At 39.0% G+C, this 23,746-nt stretch overlaps 1 protein-coding gene across 1 annotated transcript; it reads left to right on the top strand.

Moving 5' to 3' along the window:
- Window positions 1–1,663: 1,663 nt before the first annotated feature.
- Window positions 1,664–19,740, top strand: LOC141810495 (serine/threonine-protein kinase 38-like). Its single transcript, XM_074698105.1, has 14 exons — window positions 1,664–2,057; window positions 8,827–8,966; window positions 9,333–9,384; window positions 9,480–9,602; window positions 11,356–11,439; window positions 11,521–11,644; window positions 11,751–11,905; window positions 12,098–12,200; window positions 12,367–12,428; window positions 12,646–12,763; window positions 13,069–13,192; window positions 13,301–13,396; window positions 14,117–14,208; window positions 14,357–19,740. Exons 2-14 carry the CDS (start codon window positions 8,833–8,835, stop codon window positions 14,479–14,481), a joined length of 1,392 nt encoding a protein of 463 aa, XP_074554206.1. The 5' UTR covers window positions 1,664–2,057; window positions 8,827–8,832; the 3' UTR covers window positions 14,482–19,740.
- The last annotated feature ends 4,006 nt before the right edge of the window (window positions 19,741–23,746 follow it).

The following is a 23,746-nucleotide window of genomic DNA, read 5'->3' as shown; positions in this document are numbered from 1 at the left end:
TATTTTAGGCCAACGCCTTTTGGCTTATAGTCCTAGCACATCACAAAAGAGCCACACGTTACTGTTTGGGTATGACTTGCTCTGGGGTTTTTTTTGGGTAGAAAAAAAAGAAGACCATAAATGTCTAGGGGGAAAAAACAGAATTGCTGTTAAAATGAGTTCTTAAAATGTACATTTTAAGGCTTCAAGTATGAACACCCATAACACTTTGGTTCCTAAAATTAAAATGATTTTATTTCATGAAAGAATCAAATAACTTGCCTCAACTCACAAGAAATAATACATGCTTGAGAATGTTTGCTGTAGAAATCTGAAGCAGGTGCTTTAATTTACCTATTACATATATTTTTGTAAAAAGCCTTGCGTGCCATCCCCTGACTTAACAGTTGAAGAGGAAAAAACATGTAGTGGGGCTTTAGGTGTCTAGAATTCACCATCCACTGTAGAGTGGTATAGTCTAGATTTCACAAAAAAAAAAAAAAAAAAAAAAAAAAATGGCTCAGTGGTCTGAGTTTGCATCAAGACTGATCTTTGCAATGCTTCAGGCTGTAGGCCAGAGCATTTATATCCCAAATCTAAATATAGGTGCTGTGTCACAGCTCAGTGGGACCCATTGATGTGAGAAATATAAAAACAGCCTTGTCTGCTGGACACCACACCCAGACGTGTTAGCAGGGTCCACCCAGCTCTGTGTGTTGACATCATGGCTGTAACGGTAAAAGCACTCAGGCCGTCCAAATAAGGAGTTTTATGACCCGGTGGCTTCACCTGCCAGCCCTGGCTGTTCTTTGTGGTGTTTTTGGTCAACATAAGTTTGTTGTTGGTGTTACAGTTTCGTTATCAGTAAATTACAGAAGGAGATTTAGTTACTGACCCTTTTCACGTGCTCTGTTGTACAGTCCTTTGTCATCTTAGCCAAGGGTAAACAGAAAGCAAAGATTCAGGGTAGGTTGAAAATAAGTCTGTGTACCCTTGCTGATATTTTGGGGGGAAGCGAGTCAGTTTCCTTTGGAATTTCTACATTGTAATGTTGAGATGTGGAAAAATAATCAGTAGTCTTTTGCCAAAACGCATTTTACTATTTATGGTCAAACAATGTGTACCATCACTGGAAAGGGTTCTTAAATTGTCTTAAAGTAACCCAACTTTTGTTCTATTATTCTGAGGCCATTAAAGATTTGTGTAAACGTTTTTATAATATAATTATTTCAATTTGGCCTATAATTAACAATAGCATTTAAAAAAGGTAAATCTACATTTTAAAAACAATATGACCTTTTATTGACCTTATGTACCCTCTGGTAGATCATATGTCATCTCACCCTCAAAGATCACAGGCAATATTTTGACACAATAAATTATAAGGAATAATTTTTGAAAAACTACTAAAGTGATCTTTTTCTCCAAGGGGGTTCCTCGCACAACCCATGAAACTATGAAACAAAGCTTTAAATAGCTGTAGGAAGCACTATTCTGTCATCATTACAAACGCTTGCTAGTCAAATAAGCCAGGGACCTCAACACAACACTTGCGGGGCGGTTTACGTTTATCTCATTGGCTGACATTTGTGTCATTCTCATCTATACTCAGTATACGATTGGCCAGATGAAGCTATTAGGCCGTTTCTTCGTTCGTGATTGGCTTGAACAGACGTCAATCAAATTATACGCCGTTGCGTGGCCGGAGCGTCTGATGAGATCAGCGGTCCCAGGAAGCAGCGGTTCTTATTTGGTATATTATAGCGATAAAGACGAGGTGAAGCGCGGATTTTCGAGGTCAGGTGAATCAAATGAAGACAATTAAATATTTTTGAAGTCTATCCTTTTAGCGTGCTGTCAAAATCAAGGGACTCGCGGTGTGATTTGGCATTGATATCAGCGATGTTGTCTGTGCAGCCTGATAAGTTACCCTAAAGGGTGGCCAGTGACTGGAGCCTGTAGCCTTGAACTGCCTAAATATTAGGCAGTAAAAATACGATAGGACTCATTTTTTTCTTTTTCAACTGGTCGTGGGGCTGGCGGTGAGCCAATAATTTACTCTGGAGCAGGACACGGAGGTAAGTGATACGTATTTCATACGTATTTGATACGTATTTCCCAATCTTTTCATGCAGTCAGAATTAATGTTGATAACATGGAGCCTGATTCCTGTAGCTGTCTAATAGCTCGCTAACATAACAGAGCCAAAACTGCTGCACTGTTCCTTTAAGTGAGGCTCGTATATTCAGAACTAAATAATATCTAGTTGAAAATTACTGTCTGTTATAAGCAGGGGTGTGTTGAGGGGTGGCCACGGGTGACATGGGTCCCCTTGAAGTCTGAAATCTGAATAGCCATCCCTTGTGCTCCTCTTAAATCCTAAACTATGATTTGCTTTGCTGTTTGCTTACTTAGAGCCTGTATATACTTTGGATCTATATCGGTTGCAATGAGCTGTTTTCTTTTCTTTGCATTTTAACTGCACATTTATTTTGTTAATACTTAAAGTTATGGACAAGAAACTGTGGGGAGGCAATAATGCATGAGTATGGCACAGTCTGGATGGCCAGTGTGACCACCCCCTTGGTTTTAAGACAGGCCCATCAACTAGCAGTGACCTTCTCCAAATAAATTTCTAAATATTTATTTTTGATACCTGATGTACAGGATGTTGCCTCCACTTTTAAGTACTTTTAGTATTTACTTTGGGCAGACATATTTTTGAGTCCTTAGAAAAATATTCTGAGGAGACTGTAACTGGCTAAAACCACCAGGTGCATCTACAGCCCAGCTCTGCTCCATCATAGCATCGGATCTGTTGGTTTCTATTCAAGCCAATGTGCCACTCACACTTGTTTGCCCTCCGGATCAGATATGCAAGCCTCCTATTTTTGCCAGATGCCGGTGCAGTGATGTGTAGCTTTGCACAAGGATGAGCGGTACAGGAAGTCATGCATGGAAACCACCCTAAAAAAGTCCCATTGACTTTCAAAATAAAACAAAGTGTGACAAAACCAGATTGAACTAAGCTTGACTACTACAACAAACAACAACAACAAACCGACATAAGAGGGGCCAGGCCAGCAGTTGCCAGGTTTGAGGTTTTACAGCCCAACACAAGTGAGGAGAGGCTCATTATTTGACTCCACCTGTCTGATTCTCCTGTTATGTGTCAGACTGAACACGCAGCTGGCATGAAGTGACAGATAAAAGAAATAGGGGTGGGAGAAAAAAAATCAGGATTTTTTTGTTCAACGATTTTAAATCGTGATTTTTTTTATTAGAAATTATTTTATTTTTTAAGAAAGATTTAAAAAAAAAAAAATATTTTATTTTTTATTTATGTCTTTTATTTCTTTGTTTGTAAGCTGGGCTGAAAAAAGTTGAGTTGTCAGATCCCCTGAATATATCTTAAAAACTGACTCAAATGTGATGTTCATTTTTCAGGAAAATATGGTTCCTGATATAGTCTGTAGACATCATCATCATTTAACTTTTTCACATGGTCTGGGGTAAAACAAAAAAAAGTGCACAAATAATCCTAAAAATCATCACTCAAAGCATCGTAAAAGAATCGAATAGTGAGAAAAGCTTAGTCAGCTTGCAACAGACAACAGATTGTAGGGACACAATCTGTAGGGACAGAAGAGACAAGTTAATGGTGTTAAAGCCTCGTTTTGGCCACTCTTGTCAAAAAACCTAGTTATTTCCCTGTTGGTGAACCTAATGTGGCACACATAGGGTTGCACAAAAGGTTTAAACTGGGATAAGCTGTAAAGCAATAGCCTTGGCGTTATGAAGGAATAAAACACACTCACTGCACACTGCTCCATGCAGGTACACACTGTTTCTGCAGGTGAATCAAGGAAGTGGAATTCAACAAATGGGACGTCAAAGCAGGGAATTATGTAAATCATTTAACAAATACGTTAGTGTCTACATTTGACATACTTTGTTGTACCCACTTGCAATTTATAGTACATTGAAAAAAACCTATAATCAGGATAAAATCTATTTGGTGTCTTCTTGCTCAATGAAAATATACCATTAAATGTCTTTATTTCACTGCTTTGGTGTGACTGAGAATAAGAAGTAGGGATAAGGCTTGAGGCCAAAAAACAGAAAAGTTGTTAAAGTGTATTTTTGCTTTTTTTTTCTTTTTCCTACACTTGTCGAGCCTGTGTGTGAGTGTGAGCGACCATTCCTCACTCAGGCGTCATGACTGAGTCCTTTCATTCAGGACGGAAAGGGTTTCCTGTTCAGTCACTTACAGTACTGAAAGGGTGGAGTGTGTATGTGTGTGTATGTGTGTGTTTGTGTGTGCGTGTATACGTCCATAATCACACATTAACGCAATAACTTTACAGCTAACTGAGAAATCTAGTATCTAGGGTAAAAGTTAAACAAACCTAAACTACAGATATAAAGACTTTCATTGTTCATGCAGGAATAATAATGTGTTTCAATGCCAACCTGACAGTTGCTCTCACGTTTATTGTTGTCTTGTTATCTACCTGTGCGGATGAACTCAAGATAGCTCACAGACACGGCTGTAAACATGAGGGAATACGTTATCTCTATCTGTGGTATAAAAAGTCTGCGAGGGCTGTCAGTCAGTCAATGTATGGAAAATTTGAAGAGAGCCCAAACTACAGCAATAAAACCAAACTGTCCACAAATCTAGGCCCCAGCACATTTATCAAGGGAATGACTATGCGTTATTTTGTAATTTGAGTGGACTGATCCTTTAACAGTTTTGGTTGTGCTGTTAGATGGCCAGCTTCAGGCCTCGTCCCCTTTTTTAGGTAGCATACTTTGGTCTCCAAATAGTGAGCTTCCTTTTATAATGCCCTCCTTATAAGTGCCTGAGTGGTGTTTGTTTAGCTGTAGGGTGGCTCCAGTTTATTTGAAGCCAAACTGACTCCCCTCAGACGGAGCTAGAGGCTCAGCTGTGAGCTAACAGTGTTAGTGTTGCCTCATTTTCCACCTTTGTGGGGAAACAAGCACAAATCCTGTCCAGGCTCACAGCTCAAGCAGATAAATTCCATTACTGAATTTCAGCTCCTCCTTAGACCTGGGCAACAAAATGTGACGGATTGAAAGTTGTTGAAACCTTAAATCTTATTGATAAAAGTACGAGGCAACATATCCAATGTCAAAAATAAAAAAGGGGTTGTTTTGTGAGAAATGTGTGTTGATTTCAAACTGACTCAAAAAGTCAGGACAGGGACATGTGTTCTATAAGTTGCATTTCATCTTCGTTTAGCTACGTTGTTGATGTTTTAGGAGTGTAGGAGCTGGAAAGTGGAATGTTACTGCCATAGGTACCTAAGCCAGATGGCCCCTCTTCTCTTTAGTTCACAGTGTCCATGATTTCCAAAAAGACTGTCACATTTTGATTTTCTGACCATAGGGCAGATTTTCCACCCAAAATGATGTCTAAGATGTTATAAACTGTTTCAGAATCTCCAAATCTTTGCAATTTTGTTGAGGAGCTTCACACTGGTGAAGAGACTTCATATCTTTACTTCAGAGAGACTCAGCCTCTTTGGAGTGTCACTTTTATACCCATTCACATTACAGACCTGTTGCAAGAGATACATGTGTAAGTTTAAAAAATTAACAAGTTTTAGCTTTTGTCCATGTTCAAACTTTTTTGGAATGTCATGCTACATCAAAATGAAAGTGAGTGTGCACTTTTCTTAATCACACTTTTTTTTGTCACTATTTACTGTCGAACAAAGCTTTAAATTATTTGGAAAGCACCAGATTTGTTTTTTTTTTTTAATCTACATTGTTTGAATTGTGGTTGTAATTAAAGTTCTCCTAAATGTTTTGATCAAACAGCTAAAGGATTTCACTTCATTTCAGTGCAGTCAAATTGGAGCTGAAACATAAAGGGACACCTGTTGTCTTTTATAGTCACCATCAGAATCTGTTTTCTTTCTCTTACAATTAAAAACACCTTCAGATTGTTGTTGTTTGATTGCTTCAGAAATCTACTGTAAGCTAAGAAATGATAGACCGATGGATTTCCGGTTCGCCGAAGGAACTAGTGCTAAATCCAAGGAACAAAAATTGTGATTCTTCAAAAGAAAATTAATAACAAATATCCAGAAAGTGGCGAAAGCATATGAATATGTTTGAGAACCCAGAGTGATTTTGTGTAGAGAAGTGTGAGGTTCACCATGTTGAAAGAGAGTCCAAATAAGAGCATTTCAGTTCATCATCGTCCAGTGATCAACAGAGACACATTGTCCTCTTTCTTCCATAACACTTACAAACAACACATCAGGAGGTGAAATTTGCAAGATGTTCTCGTACACTTTTGTCTTTCCTAATGCATATTTCAGCATCCACATTTGAGTCTCAGCCTCATGCTAGTTTAAAAAAACATCTATACTTTGGTAAAAACACCTGATATTTGCTCACTTTGATCCACACTTGTCACTAGCTCTGCTCTTTTGTTCTTTGTTAAATTAATAACATTGATAAATTACCTGATGCTATTAGTTTTACAGGAGGAGGACGACGATGTTTTGCAGCTCGTAGGACTGTATTTAAACTGATAGTACCTAACTTTGTGAATCAGCCCAACTCTAAGATTTAACCCACCAGATAACACTTGCCACAATTAAATGCATTTGTTAGCATTGTTGGGCCAGGGCAAAGAGATGTGAGATGTATGAAAGTGGTTTGGGGTTAAAGAGGGGGTATTTTGCTTTCCTGTCTTTTAAACATAGATATAAATGAACAATGTGGGATGATCAAATTTGCAAATTTTACAGCCAATGCACATTCATATGCCGGGAACAAATTTGGTGGCAAACACTGAGATCTGTCCATAGTTCTGCCCCAAACAGGCCCGCAGAAGGTTGGCCAATCAGAGGCAAGGAGGTTTATGGAGCAGGGACTCTTAAAGACACAGGGGCTTAAACAAAGCATTTTAGGCGGCTAAAATGAGAGTTTTCTAAACATCATTGTGAGAAAATAGGGATTGTTTCAGACCGTAAGCTTCCAAGTCAAGCCTAAAAAAACATGCACAATACCCCCTCTTTAATGAGTACCACTGTGCAACACACCCACACAAATCTGGGCGACTGTCTATGGATTGACTGACATGGAGCCTTATGTAGCAAAGAAAGGCTACCAGAAAGAACATATTAATCTTAGCACTGTTATATATTTGTTCAGGATTGTCGTTTTCTCATCAAGGATCTGTATCGTTCCCTCTGAATTGATCAGTATAGCAGCACCCTGCTCAGATGTAGACCTCTGTAACTCAACACCCCTGTTTGCCAGCATCTCTGCTCCCAGCAGAGGCAGCCTGCTACACATATTTTTCTTAGAAGTCAGGAAGCATCCTGTTGTTTTGGGATTGTTGTTGTGGGCTGTGGACGGGAAAAGGACCAGTGACTAGACGCAACATGGGTCCTATCTGGCGGCTGCAGGGCTGTTTTATCTCTGTGTGAGCTAATCAAGCTCATTCATAAGTTTCTGTTAGAAAATTGCTGAAATGTTTGGATGATGTCCACATCCATCCTCTTCCTCTTTACAGTCTGACATAATACACAGAGAATTTGCTAATGTGAATATCCTGTTGGTAGCAGAAAAACGGTTAATCGTTTTTTCTTTTGTGTTTTTGTGTTGATCTACTCTGGGTCCACCCACACAAGGGCAACATCAAAGTTATCAGTTTGTTGCCTTGTAGGAAGTATGGTTCTTAAACTACTTCATAAGTGACATAGGGGCTGTTTTTATGTGATACCTTGTTCGTGAAACTAGCTATGGGCTACCCGAGGCAGCAAGCACATCCTAAAGCTTCTTTATCAGCGCTTCATCTCTGTGTATTTGTATAGGAAGCATTGTCAGTCAGTTTGCAACTGTAAGAATGTCAAAGGAATGCATGCTGAGATAGATCTGTGGAGATGTCACTGATTAGTTCCTGGAATGAAGGCAGCCCTGAGTGTAATCCATGGCACGTGAATTTCTGGCCCTGTTCCAGGTTAACAAGAAATTTTGCACCTGGGATTTGACTTCAATAAGTGTTTAAGTGCTACATCTTTAGAAATGTGGAGTTGGGTAGCTCTTGTGTCCCTTGTATTTTGAAATAAAGATACTACTCAATGTCCTTCATCCTGCATCCTGAATTTAATAATTTACTTAAGTTACTTTGGTAACCTGTTCCACCCCCTTTTTTCCAGACGCATTGATTAAACTTGGGCCGAACAGTTAGATCATTGATTTCTGTCAGCAGACACACAGATGGTGCAGAGATAAACGTATTTGCTCAACTTTAGACCCACAGCTTCTTTGTGTTGGTGGCAGCGAATCCAGTGTGGCCTCTTGTTCTTGTTCTTTGTCTGTCATTGAGTAAACCTCTCATGCATGTAAAGCATGTTTTTGTAACTTTAGCTGGACCAAAAGTGACAATTATACTATGAAGAACTAGTCGGACCAGAAAGTAGCAATGCAGTCTTTATCAGCAGATTCCTGCAAAATAAGCAGCGCTACATACTTTGTGGTGTCTGGAGTAGCTGTGGAGCAACTTCAACTCCTGAGGCAATGATTTGTGCTTCAGCTTCTGAGAAAAATACCTTGATGGTTTATGCTTAAAAAGGAGGACAATGTAGAGACGCATTCATAAAGTAGAAAATATCTTTGTTACACTCTTGATCTGAAAGATGAGAAAATTCCTTTATACCTTTTCAGAAGTAAAACCTTATTTTAAGTGTATGGTTTTCAAATAGTGAGATGGAGGCCTTTAAGTTTTATTTGATGGTAAAGTAAAAGTGATGTCAAATAATATCTGATGTTTTCTTTTGTTTCTTTCTGTTGTGTTAACAGGATAGTATGGCCATGACGGGAGGGACTGCAGCTGCCCTACCCATGAGCAACCACACCCGAGAGAGGGTGACCGTGGCCAAGCTGACACTGGAAAACTTCTACAGCACTCTGCTCACCCAGCATGAGGAGCGCGAGATGAGGTTAAAACACGCCACACTATCATACAGATGTGTTCAAACATGCTTCATCAGTAAAATTTCAGGCCGTGCTTTGTGAGTTTGTTTGAGGAAAGCTACAAGAAAACAAACTTTTAACTCCTTCTTACTTTTCTGTTAATGTTATTTTAACTACTTCCTCATGCTCAGCTTGCAACAAGTATCACCACATCCTCTGCCGGAAAAACAATGCAACTCATCAACAGGCACACAAAACCTACCACTTGTGTTCATTTTACTTATATTTCAAAGTCCTGTAAATAACTGCTGATTGTCTCGCTGCATTGTTTCTGCTCTTCTACAAACTCTCTTGAAGCTTAATATTTTTATTTTATGCTTGTTTTTTTGTAGGCAGAAGAAGCTGGAGAAGGCCATGGAGGAAGAGGGTTTGCCGGACGAAGAGGTACAGGACAAGCCAGTTTTTGCTTAGTATGTTGCAGTAAAAGAGCTTCCACTTCTTCACCCGCCTCACATTCTTTACCTGCCTGTGTTTTGCAGAAAGTAATGCGGCGTTCCCAGCATGCCCGAAAAGAGACAGAGTTTTTGCGTCTGAAGAGGACACGGCTTGGCCTGGATGACTTTGAGTCCCTCAAAGTTATTGGACGAGGCGCTTTTGGAGAGGTATATGACGAGGAGAAAGCCGTTCAAAAACGGGTCAGAGTGGAGGGTCGTGGGACAAAACTAAACACTTTTGTTGCAGTGCATATTGAATATGCCTTTGGCATAATTGTGCAAAGTAAATACTCATACAAGTAATTTTGAAAATGAAAACACTTTTTTTTACTGTATTTCACAGCATGAAGTAACTGAACATCCATATGGCACAAATACTAGGCCTAAGTCTTCAAAGACATTAAGTGCAGTATAACCTGAACAACATGGGACACAACGTGCTCCTATGAAACCACACTGTCTCATACGCTCCATCCCAGCCATGACCCTGCATCCTTTCACTCTGGTCATGGACGTCCAGATCTGAGCTGATGGGACTGGCGCCACTCTACTCCGAAAGGAACTCAGTGTTAATTTGTGCTCAGGGGAGGAAGTCAACATTGAATAAATATTGAATGAGAAATTCAAGCTGATGGTAGTTGGAAAATGATAATGATATCTAAATAAAAATATATGATAAAAATTCAAACATGGGCAGTGGGCCGAAAAATATTGCTCATGGGCCAACTTTGACCTGCAGGCACAAATCTGACAGCCCTGCTCTAAATGCTTGTTTGACATTTGAATTCAAGGCTGTCGGGAAAGTGTTTGGATCAGTGATGCTATTTTCCTAAATAATCCCAGAAAAACCTGTTAGATCCTGACCAAAGGTGTCACGGCTAACTATGCCACGCTGATGATCCTTACGGCACCTTAAACCTTATTTAACCAGGATGGTCTGAGTGGGATTAAAAGTCACAATTGACACAGACACATGGGGAACAAAAGTAAAATTGACAAGCATTAAATTTTCAATAAAAGATCCACGTTGAGTCAACATCATAAAGGGTTTCCTTCAAAGTCTTTCATTTCAAATTTGAGGACATTTAGCAACACAAGCTCCTTGAGTTTCAAGTTATTCTGCAACAAGTTCCAGGTCAAGGGTGCAGATTACCCAGATATCACTTTTCACAGTTTCTGTTTGGGCTTTGGGAGAGAAAAGCACATAAAAGTCCTAAGAGCACAATAAATATTATCCAGCACTTCTCTATGTGGTAAAAAGGCACAAGACAATCTGCAGAGGGATGCTTGTACAAGACCTCGCTATAATCCAAGACAAGTAAAAGAGTTGCTGCAACAAGACGCCTTTGAACATCAAAAGATAAATATTTCACCAGACACAGGACATGCTGTTTAAAAATTAAAGACTTATCAATCCAAATACCCTGCTACTCATAACTAGATTAACAATAAACAGAAACAGTTTCTGTTATGGTTACCTCTGCCAGGGAGGTTATGTTTTTGTCTGTTTGTGAACAACATAACTCAAAAAGTAACCAATGGATCTTGATGAAATTTTCAGGAAATGTCCAAAATGGGATAAGGAAGAAGTGATTAAATTTTGGAGAAGATCCAGATCACCATTTGGATCCAGGACTTTTTTAAAGGATCTCTATCATTGTGAGATAGAGCCGTTTTCACCATATGTGTATATAACTCCACGATAAATGGTCGGATTGCTTTGCAAAACAATGTGAGACAAGGTCACCATTATTTCTGACAGATGTACAAGTACGACCCAGATCCTGGCAATATTCTGGATACTAAGATCTGGAATATGAAATATGTACTGGGTCATCATAATTTTCAACACTGTCAGGTTTTCAAAAGTGTGAATCTACAGCTTACATTGTGAACTGATTTTTTGATTTCTTCTCGTCAGGTTCGTTTGGTGCAGAAAAAAGACACAGGACATATTTATGCCATGAAGATATTAAGAAAGGCCGACATGCTGGAGAAAGAACAGGTGCAGTATTGTCGACTGTATTCAAGCCTCTGAAGCGGTCACGGTGTGGTTGTATTACAAATGTTTACCTTTTCCCTGCAGGTTGCTCATATCCGGGCGGAGCGGGATATTCTGGTGGAGGCAGATGGGGCCTGGGTGGTTAAGATGTTCTACAGCTTTCAAGACAAGAGGAACCTCTACCTCATCATGGAGTTCCTGCCCGGAGGTTTGATACGATAACTTCAGAATCTGAAAATTTTAATCCAGGTTTTTGTGTTTTGATTGTGTTAGTAATAATAAGAGGAAATTTGAATGATGATCGTTGCTGCCAGGTGACATGATGACTCTGCTGATGAAGAAAGACACTCTGTCAGAAGAGGCCACTCAGTTTTACATCGCAGAGACAGTCCTGGCCATCGACTCCATCCACCAGTTGGGCTTCATTCACAGAGACATTAAACCCGACAACTTGCTGCTAGACTCCAGGGTGAGGGTCACAGCCACACACACACACACACACACACACACACACACACACACACACACACACACACACACACACACACACACACACACACACACACACACACACACACACACAGAAATGCCTTGCTGTTGGTTAAGTAAACAGTGACGTGTGCATTTGTTTTGTGATTCATCAAATGTGTGTTTCTTGCAGGGCCATGTGAAACTTTCTGATTTTGGCTTGTGTACGGGACTGAAAAAAGCTCATCGCACAGAATTTTATAGGAACCTGACGCACAACCCGCCAAGCGATTTCTGTGAGTTCAGGGTCCCACATTCAAACCAAGTACATTTAACTGTGCTCCACATCAACATTAAATGACACCACAAATAATTCAAGGACTGCTTTTTCTTCTTTCAAAGACTTGAGCTGAAATTATAGATCACATCATCACACACTTTCCTCCCTTTACTTTTTTTCAGCTTTTCAAAATATGAACTCCAAGAGGAAAGCAGAAACTTGGAAGAAGAATCGGAGGCAGCTGGTGAGACTTTTGTTAAAAAAAAAAAAAAAAGGGGAATTGTACAAAAACAGGTTGTGGCATGCAAAAGAAATAAAGTGGTTATCTTTTTAGTGTGTGCTTCATTCGTATTGAAAGTAGATAAATTTCAGCATGTGTAAAATAGTTTCCCATCCAGTATAAATGAATCGTTCAATCTGCTGCTACAGAGCCCTCACCTCTAACTCTGTGTGACTCTCAGGCTTACTCTACAGTGGGGACCCCAGACTACATTGCTCCTGAGGTCTTCATGCAGACGGGATATAACAAGTTATGTGACTGGTGGTCTCTGGGTGTCATCATGTATGAAATGCTCATTGGTAAGAGAAAAAAAAGACGTTGATCATAGAAAAACTGAGTGAAATGTGACTGAAAGAAGAAATCTGATGACATGTTTTGGTGCATAAATGACAAAATTATTCAAACTCTTCAAGTAATACTTCCCAACTCAGCCTCATTGTCACTTAAGTGTTTGTTGCCATGAACAGCCTCAGATATTTTCGTGTTAAAGAAATAATCCACAGACCTACACACTGTCACATTTCTGATGAGGAAAGCAGTGTTAATGTTAAGAGGAGGCTACTGACATGCAGCAGTTTTTTGAATGTGTGTTTACTTTGTTCAGGTTATCCACCCTTCTGCTCCGAGACGCCGCAGGAGACGTACAGGAAGGTGATGAACTGGAAGGAAACCCTCGTCTTCCCACCTGAAGTCCCCATCTCAGAGAGGGCCAAAGACTTGATATTAAAGTATGCAGCATGTGCATTGAAACCACAGTCTGAACCCAATGACCTGGAAAATGAAAAATGAATGAAGGTTTATTGCACAGTTATCATTCTGCTGTTTGTGTGCTGCAGGTATTGCACTGATGCTGAGAACAGGGTCGGAGCTGTGAGCGTGGAGGAGATCAAGAGTCACCAGTTTTTTGAGTCTGTGGACTGGGAGCACATCAGGTTTGTGAAAACTAAAAAAAACCTTCTAAGATAACACACCATTAATATATGCCATAAAAGCTTTTATGTGTCATTATTGTGTGAAAGTAAAGATGAAAATAGCTTTAACATTTCCACAAGCCAGGGATATTCAATCAAAAATTCAGTCGGGAGGTATATTCAGACTAAGAACATGAGCTGGACTGCATATTTTTAGCAGCAAAGTGAAGCTGCTGTGGCCCTCTCCTGGGCCATGCAAGTCTTCTCTATTGTAGTACAGCTCTAGTTGTAAGAAGCGGTCAAACTCTGACTCTCAGCCGTCCCCTTGTGAGATCCCTCAGGAAGTTTATGGTGGCTTCAGACATAATCTTTCAGCTCTGCAATGCACTCGTTGCAGAGCAAACACACTGGTTTGGTTTCTGGTATTGGTATTGGTAGTAAAATAAATGAATACTTTCCAGTCCAGGCAGGATCAAACTGATGATATTCCTTGCTTATTTTTGTTTTTAGGGTAGAAAGAGACATGCTATTTTCACCTGTGCAGGATGGCTGATGTTAACTTTTCAAACACACCTGCTCAATAGCCTTAGTTTCCACCAAGCAGTCCGTTTCAGTTCAGTTCGGCCCGGTTTGGTACAGTTAAGCCTGATCCCATTTGCGTTTCCACAGCAAAACTGTGCCCTCTTGTGGTAGGCGGCGTATACTGAACTGTCCATTATTCTTTCCATGTTGCCCCCACAGGGAGCGTCCAGCTGCCATCTCCATTGAAATTAAGAGCATCGACGACACCTCAAACTTTGACGACTTCCCTGAGTCAGATATCCTGCAGCCAGGTCTGTCTTAAGAAACAGCCTTTAACTCATCCAAAGTTTCCTCATACCCTGTTGTGTTTTCAGTAGATTTTTATGTTCACAGTGTGATCCACAGCGCCCCCAAGTGGCACTTACTAACACCCCCTTCTTGTTCTGTGTTTGCTTTCAGCCAGTGCAACAGAGCCGGACTTTAAATCCAAGGACTGGGTCTTCTTAAACTACACGTACAAACGCTTTGAGGGTCTGACTCAGCGAGGCACAATCCCCACATACATGAAGGCGGGGAAGGCTTGACAGGCTGAAACATGGAGACGATGTTAGTGGAAAAAACAAAACAAAAAACAGACGTTTACGGACACAGGGTCGGGCCATGGAGCCCTGCTGGTGCTGAAGGCTGCGCTGTCAGCCTCTCAGTTTAAATTTAACCCTCATCACAAGTTATTTAGGTCTGCTCAGCCACTGCAAGAACGCCAAGAGCTCGAAATTAAGGAGCGTTACCGCATTACCTCGGTTGTTTATATCGTGTACACTTGCCGTCTTTAGCCATAGCTCTCAGGCCAGTTATACGCCACTAAATCGGCAAATCTGCATGTAACGTGGCATTAGCTTCTGAAGGGGATTTTTTAAACTGCCTAAAAGCTACAGTGAGTATGGAGAGGGTAAACAAATCACTGCTTTGACATCTTCACCGCTGTAGTTCCCACACTGGAGACTAAATTAGCTCTGATTCAAACATTTTCAACACTGAAAGCTCTGTGCACTGAAGGATTAGTGAGAACGTACCCTGCCCTTTTTATGCTCATACATTTTGACTCTGTTAAAGGATTTCAAGGTTCCAGCATGGTTACAAAGGTTTTGTCTCACCCTATCTTTTTTATTTTTTACAGTAAATCCCACTGAAAAAGATAGAGGTTTTAAACTTCTGTTTAGCTGGTGAAAGTATGTCAAAGGGAGCCTGGGTCTGCCTTGATAGCAGCTTTTTCAGGCGGTGGTGTTGTTCCCTTGTGCTAGCATTAGCATTAATAACAGATACTCCAACTGAAGTCTGACCTGTCAGCTTCCTGGTGATCTGAGACCATAGTAACAGTGTTTGGTATGTTAAGCATCTATAACACGCGTTTTCACCATGCCACCTTTAGGGAAGATGATGTTGGTACACAACTTTGGTTTAAAGTGAAAAAATGCCAAAATGTGTTGGATAGATTGCCATAACAATGTATAAACAGATATGTGCTCCTCTCGGGACAAATAAGACCCCACACTGTCCCTCTAGCACGTTAACCAGGTCAAAATTTTAGCTGGACCACCTCTAGGTGTGCATCTATTACATCGTAAAGACCTAACATCTCCGTTAGCAGAAGATGCACTTTTTGTTAAGGGCTGATAAACACATTGATATGATAAGACGATTATCACTGATTACGCTTCGTATTTGGATGTTAGCATCCTCCATGCATGCAAGTTGTTGATGTTAGCACTTAGCTTGCAGATATGCTAACTTGGCTTTTGACTCTGTTTGGGTCTCTTTATGAAGAGTTGCTTCCAGAGTGGAAAACAACTGGTGCTAAGATCTGCTACCAAGAGTCTCTAGGCAAACCAAACACCTGTAGCTAGCGTAAGCTAGTGGATCTTGGAAAAAGGACCTTTTTAATGGTTAGAAATGACCTCCAATTGGCATAAAGTAAACAGATTTAACCAAGGCCTTGGCTCATTTTTCTGTACATGTCCAAACATCCATCTCTCTACTCTTTTGCTCCCCAGCACACAGCAGCTGTTAGCCTTCGCTCTGTCAATAGATTGCAGGAAAACGTGGGTGAGCTTTTGCGAAATACAAAGCCAGTCAAGAGACTTTTTCTTCCTCTGTGTAGACATTGTTCCCCTCTATCCCCAGATTTAAAGTGACAAAATGTTTTCACAGCTTTCACCCTGAGAGCATAATCATTTTCATTTTTTTGTCCAAGGGTCAGAGGTTTCTATTCAACACTCATAGTTCTTTCATTTCCCATTAAGCAAATATGAGCGATACTTTTAACCATGCTGGAACCCTCCTGTTGCCCTGTTGCTGATGAAACGGTGTGACTGTGTCAGCTCTGTGTGGCAACTCCTGCAGCTCTGCCTCAGCACTGTTGCCCTCTCACTAAAAACCAACTTGTTGCCAGGAAACATGTGAATGCAGTCTACCCTGTGCTTGACATCCGTTACTGTGGAGTGCCGCCCCTTCGCACATGCCAAACAAGCCATCTGTGTGTTACTTCCCCTTTTAGAGCCTGTGTTTTGTTCAGCTCAGTGCCACAGAAATTACATTTTTTCTGATTCTCACAAGCCCCAGGGTCAATATTTTCTTCTAAGATGGACGTGCAAAGTGCCTTTGAATAGCTGATAAATATGAAATCAGATGTTTTAGCAATCAGGTGGTTTAAAGGTATTAAAAAAACATTAGAGATACTAACAGAGCTGTTTTAAAGAAGGAGTAGCAATAAAAGAAAATTAAGAATTTAAAAAAGTGTACAAGACAAGAGGCAACAATTGTTCTTTAAAGCAACTATACTACTAAGGCCCAATGTGTCAAATTTGGTTTTATGACAAAAAAAAAAACAAGAAGCAATAAAGATGAGGAAAACAAGACAATACGACGAGGTTTTCACTAAAAGAAGATCATAAAACAACAAGGCAAGAACTAGGAACAACCTTTGACCTTGTATAAAGATGGACGACCTGTTTCTACCTCCTATTGTACAAAAGTGTAGCCAAAGTACCCCTAAGACAGAGTCTGAAACAGTGAGCAGGTGACATCAGAGAGTCAGCAGTGATTGGCTGGTGGGGAGGTAGTGCTGAAACAACACTTATGGTTATGTTATTGTAAGTTTTCCATTGCAGTTCCTCCTCTTCAGGTGCATACAGCACGGCAGGATAATCATTGCATTGTATCCAATTTTAACCTTAAATATTACATTAAATCTAAACATCTGAGGAAAATGAAAATTTGTACTTTTAAGTCTGACTCATGTTCCATCTGTTCACATCAAGGAGGCAGGGTATATGAGCTGTTCTGCAAACAGTCATTTGGGGGCGCTCTAAGTGCTTTAGCTTCACTTTTAGGGAGCTGTCATATCGTCTATCTTTTTGCTACAGTCCATAGCAAAAACATTAAAATGCAAACGTTAAATTAGATAAATATGAAAGACAAGATAAGACTAGGCTAATACGGAGGAGGTTTGAGACAATTTGGTTTAAGGTCTAAAATATTGTAGTTATTTTTGTATTTTTTTTTCCTTTTTATTCTCAGATGACCTTTGCTGTATTTAGCTAATGCCAGGCTGATACTTCCCAGCAAAAAAGAAAAGAAAAAAACAACAAGAAAAATTGAACCATCATGTCTGCTCAATGACTAAACACTGCGCTAAAAATAGTTACCAAAGACCTCTGATCATCACTTATCCAGGTCTGAACTCAAATTCAGATGTAGCTGATGTTAACTCAATACTACCTTTAAAAAACACCTGGGATAATTTGCCATTGTTCTTTCTATATGTGAAAAAATGAATGTGCTGAGTGTGGTTTTTCCGGTTAAGTACATCTGCTTAGTGTCAAAATGTAACAGAGGCTGTATATGTACATTGGGGACAGGAGGCAGAGGTGAGCTGTAGTCATCACATGAATCTTATTTTAAACAGTTTGTGGTGCTAGATCTGAGGGATGGGGTCGTTTAGAGGTCATGGAGTTAAACGATTATACCAGTTATGTAAAACACCAGTTCTTGTGTCTTTTATCATATTTTATCTGTTATACTGTAAACAGTCGACAAGAACTCTCCATACTGACAATAGTCTGAACATTGTGTAAAGTTGGGCCTACATGTGTGTATATTTCTGCATTATTTATTGTTTTTCATGTTCTTAGAATTACATGTTTTGCTAAACTCACTGAATTAAGATTGGGTTTTTTCCATGTAAGTTAATATCACTGTGGTTTAAAGGGGCACTCTAGTGATCTCTCAAAGAATGAGATGAACAGAAGCAAAATAGGCTGAGATGTCTTGGCATTTGATCCTTTTATATCGTTAAAATACCAACAACACTTCATCCTATACTTCCCACAATGCACTGCACTTTCCACACTCTTCAGATCAGGTCAACACCTATTTCTTTTAAGTTGCCTTTTTTGTTACATGGGCTTTCTGTTGGAAATCTGTGTTCTGTAAGTCTGAGTTAAGCTTTTCCTGGTATGTATCATCATGGTAACGTTTTACAGCTAGAGAGATCAGTTAAAAGTCTGAGGGTGCAGTTTTCTTCCCAAACAATGATGTAAGTCAACTCAAATGGAAGATTAAGCGGAGTGCCCCTTTAATACCTAACTGTAAATTGATGGGAATGTAAATTCTAATGAACTGCATCTCAGCAAATAAGCAACCCTGAGTGGTTGCTATTCTTCCTCAGTAATAAACTTCAAATACATCATGTTGTCAAAATCAAGGACCATAAGCAGCAGGATGGTTGATCAGATGATTTTTTTTGCACACTGCTGCTGATTCCCTCCTCAACACACCAACGCCACCTGTATTCAGAGAATCCTGTTCAAGGCCAAACTGTTCAGTTGAAAACTAGTGTGACTGTGCGAGTGCTACTGCTAGGCAGAGACATGGTATTTTCATGAAGTAGATTACTTTTTCCTTGTGAGGTGATGTGTTCCATGTCAAACTCATGTTGTGTGTTGTAAAAGAGATTATTACACCTTTTATTTTCAAAAGTAGCTGCACCAGAGATAGAAAAGAGAGTGAACACTGTCTTTGGTATCCATACAGTTCTATATACGTGTGTTCGAGATGACTTGAAATCCATTACTGTGCCACTTTATCTAAAGGGAGCTAAATTATTTAGACTTGATTCCCCCACGAGGATGAAATGACTTCAGAGGATACTTCACTTAAACTCCAAACCTAAGGGGAAAGAATATATATATTTATATATATTTCTGATGGACCAAACCTGCCTGTGTGTGTGAGTCACATCAGTGTGACAGAAACGTACTGTTCAGAGGTCAGTCCCTAGACTTGAAGAAGGGTAGAGCAGCAGATAAAAACTTTAAGCGTACAGGCCCATCTGTGTCTATAATTCAGTTTAAAATCTAAACACCAGGGAGATCTTTGAGTCCCTATTACTCAGCTGAAACCATTTAACTCTCCTTTTTTAAAGCTAGTTTAAGGTTTAAAAATACCCTCAACAGGCCAGGGCTGTGTAGTGAGGTTATTCTCTGGAATGCTGTGTACATATTGTTGTAGACACTTAAAGGAAAACTGTTTGTGGAGTGAAGGAAAAATGCTCATTAATATATTCATTCACACTGACAAGTTTTTATGTTGAGAAAATGCTTAAAATAATAAAATGAAACACTGAAATACTCAAAGTTTCTGCTTTCTGTCAGGGGGTGGGCATCAGCCTTGGATTCAAAACAGTAGATTCAGAACCTTCATCATTCAAATTCATTTGAATGTTCAATTTTTTTCTAGACATTGAGTTTTAGTGAAACATTCAATGTTTAAAAGATAGGTGACATGACATCCTGATTCACATCTTGTTTTTCATCTCTAGATCAGCAGAGTAGAGGAAGAGTGGTGACAAAAAATGTAACCAAAAATAATTAAAAAACTGTTATTGAAGTTTGGTGTCATAGACTGAATATTATTTGGACATTGCCTCTATGAAAGTGTTCATTTGTTTCTGATACAGAGTTTTAAAACCCATCATTGGCAGCTGCCATATGTAAAAAGATGCACCATTCTATAGAGGCAGGCCTCTTGCTTCTTCACTAACAGCTAAGTTCAATGACTTCCAAAACTGATAGAACAGCCCAAACAGGCTGTTAACAAGTTTATTTACCCATAAAATTTCCCTTTTTGAATCAGTGTACATGTGATCCTTCGTGCTTCTGCCAGCCTTATGCTGATGCTTGATGGACTGCAGTTTTTAGTACTTTGCATCAGCTTCATATTTTGACTGAAGGTTGCTGCAAGTGTTCCAAATGAACTTGAAAATCGTCACAATTAGACTAGTTTGAATTCTATGTGACATGTATTTTTTAGTGTGTTTGTGTATTTCTCTGTGTCATTGCAAATAATTCTCTCTAAATGTTATACAAGCTAGAGGAATACAACTTTACAATTCACCAACAAATGTGAAATTGTTGTGTTCTTATAGACATATTGATTCAGAGATTATTACTGTTGAATAACAGACAAAATTGGCAGAAAAAAATGTAACTTTCCAAAGTTTATCATTAGTTCAAAACTGAGAAAACAAATCCATACTTGCATGAAAATGAAAAAATCTGTTATGAACTTGGTTGTTGCTGTTATCGGCTAACGCCTCCAGAGGGAGCTCCTGGTATACAAACGTAAATACAGCAGGTCCTTGTCTTATGAATGGACACTCGTGGCTGTTCAAATGGTGTCACGTGATGATGTGTTGTATGGCCAACTCTTATTGATGACTCATGGTGATGCATTAATTTCAACTGTCTTGGCCACAGCTCGCATGTTTCACACTGAAAAAAGTGTAGAAAACAATCTCTGTGTGACTGATTAGAATCTTTTTGCCACCCACCATTTTTATGATTCTTTAAGTAGTGCTTGAAAAAATACAGTCAGAGGCAGATATCGTAAATTTGCACCATGATAATGGCCTGCATTAGGTTGTTTATTTTGGTGGAATATATTTTAGACTCAGAGACTAGGCTTTGTCTAAAGACGGGAGCATGGCAGCCTGCACACTTTTTTGAGTACAGTTTTTAATTTATCTGGTGGTGGTTCTCAGCCTTTTATATATTACTTTATTTTTCCTCACACTTCCCTTTTACTTTTTCTCTTTTATTTCTTATTTACTGTATGTTTTTTATTATGTAAAGCACTTTTTAACATTGTTTTTGAAAAGTGCTATGTAAATGAAGTTTACTATAAGCACAATTATTATTATTACTACACTTAAGGTTAAATCAATGACCAAGAACTGTATGTCTTTTCAAACAATACAGCTGTGTTCCATAAATTCCATGCCCTGGTTTGGGAAACACGGTTTCTGGATAAGAATTCAGGTTCATGCTGAAATCTTACATCAAAAACCTACATTGCTTATGAGTGCTAAAATATTTGATTCAGAAAGCTGTATTTACAGTCTTTAAAAAAAACAGTGTAATGAAGTAGTCTGTAAAATGGTCACAAAATTCAAATACAGTTTTGAATTCACATTTTCATCGCAACTGAGTTCAAATACCAGCTGGTATTCAATGTTGTAGCCTAGATTTTGTAAATGCTTAAATGACACCCAGTATTCGCCTGATGTAGAGCTATAAGTGTTATGCCTTTAATGCATTTTCAAATGAACAAATCTGGACTAAAGGACAAGATTAACTTAATGTATACACACCCTTGATATTACAATAGTCAGGTGAAACTACTGGGTGGAACTTTAATTTTGTTTTAATTTGTCCCTGTAGACAAAGCTGTCTTTCATGTGCATGTGTCAGTTGTTTTCTGATGATAAAATAAAAATAAAACTTAAAAAAAAAAAGATAAAAACCCAGGGTTATTTCAACATCCCAACAGAACTTTTAGACGTGAAAAATAATTTTATATAAATAAATATAAATTATTGATTTTGTTGCTGATTGTCTCGTATGCTATCCCCACGGGAGCTTCAACAGGTGGTGTCAACCTGACCTTGTTAGAGGGTCCAGAAACATTTCTGTCCTTCAGGGGGGCTTGTAAAGTTGTTTCCCTCTAACCGGAAATTGACCCATATTTTTCTTGTTCTAATTCATTTCACATTGTTGATGAAATTGGGACAACTAAATTATTTGTGAAAGCAGTAACGTCAGGTCCATATTGACCGGGATGACATTCTTGAGCCATGAGTAGCCATAAAAAAAAAAAAGTCTTACCCTAAGGAGTGCCTGGGGCGGGGTTTGGTGACGTCAAAAAGGTCGTAAAGTGGACAATAAGGCGAGATTTAAAGCCGCAAATAAACACCTGTGCAAGGTTTGGGATGTACATTATTTACATTGACGACCCCCAAGCAAACAGAGCCACAAAACATCTGGCACAGAGTTTTTTCCCCCCACGGTGTAATATAACCATGCTTTACACTAAAAAGTTGATATTCACATGTTTAAAAAATATTAACGAAAAAAAAACTAGTTTTGAAGGATACTCAGAAATTTGTAAAACCACCAAATTAAGGCTATGACTCATATTCATATTTTTCGACTTATACACGCTAAGAATTTGTGGCGGTTTTTTGGCTGTGCATCATCATTTATAATGTTGAGAAATAAACCTCTAAAACTTTACTTTAGCTGAAGAAAAGCGTTTTTCTTGTCACCTCGTAACATTTCCGGGTTCCTTTTGTGCACGAAAATACTGTACTTTCTCCACAGACGGTCTTAATATGGGTTAACGAGCCAACCGTCGCCACGTGACCGCAAAGTTATATAATATTTAGGTCAACACGTTTCTCGCTGGCACGTGCAGGCTTCATTCTTACGTAAAGTCTCGTGCAAAGGTCTCAAATTACACTATGTAGGTGAGGGCCGAAGATTGTCTACCAGTAAGAGGATGTCTCACTTCGTAATTTATTAACAGTGGCGTGAATGATGATACGCATTTTCATGTTGAACTTTTTGGGACAGATTTATTTTTTAATTTTCATCATTGATGTTATTTTTGAGAAATTCGACAGGAAAAAAATAAAGCCACTATCACTACTTTGACCTGTTTTAATCCCCAAAATGAATAAACACCTGAAAGTTGGTCTTAATTTCCTCATTTGATGTTGTTTATAGTTTTACAGATGGATCCTTCAATGATAACACTTCGTTAAAATCATTCAGAACAGACATAGTCACAATCCGACCCATCTTTGGTCCCAAACTGGCAAACTCAGTATGCTAACTTCAGTGGCAAAATGTTTCTCCCTAATGTAAAGCTTAATCAGCCGTGTGTACATCTCTCTTCTATCAAAAGTACCATTTATTTCTATTTTATTCACCATGATTTGTTCTCAGCCATGCAGTTCAACACTGTTCATATTCATCTTCAGGGTGGGGGTAAAAGCTGTTTGGCCCAAAGACAGGTATGCATGGTTAAAGGCATCACAAGAAGGAACACCAATCATGGAGCAATACTCAACCTAGACGGGTCAAGTGTGATGTGGCAACTTGAAACATCCACTGCTCATACACAAGAGAGGACTTTTTCCAGAGGTAGGAAACATCTTTGATCCTTGAAATGAATAATATTTTTAAATATGTTATAGTTTGTGTAACCATAAAGGTAGGGCAGCAGATGTAGAGATTCTGCTATGAACTATCTTTTCTTACATTAAAAAAAGGTTAATAGGATTTTTAAAATTGGATATGGGTATCTTGAGTTTTAAAAACATCTAGAATGATGCTGTGAATCAAATGGTGGTATTATTCTTTGAATGGATTCGCTTTTATATCAACTCTTTTGTTTTCATGTATCCTTTTTGGGCTACTTAGTGTGTTTTTCTTTCCTTTTTATATTTTG

The sequence above is a fragment of the Halichoeres trimaculatus genome, unplaced genomic scaffold (genome assembly GCF_033239565.1).
Source record: "Halichoeres trimaculatus isolate MK-OKI-2021-1 unplaced genomic scaffold, fHalTri1.1 fHalTri1_scaffold_21, whole genome shotgun sequence".
NCBI classification, from domain to species: Eukaryota; Metazoa; Chordata; class Actinopteri; order Labriformes; family Labridae; genus Halichoeres; species Halichoeres trimaculatus.
This window is presented reverse-complemented; position numbering and strand designations above follow the sequence as displayed.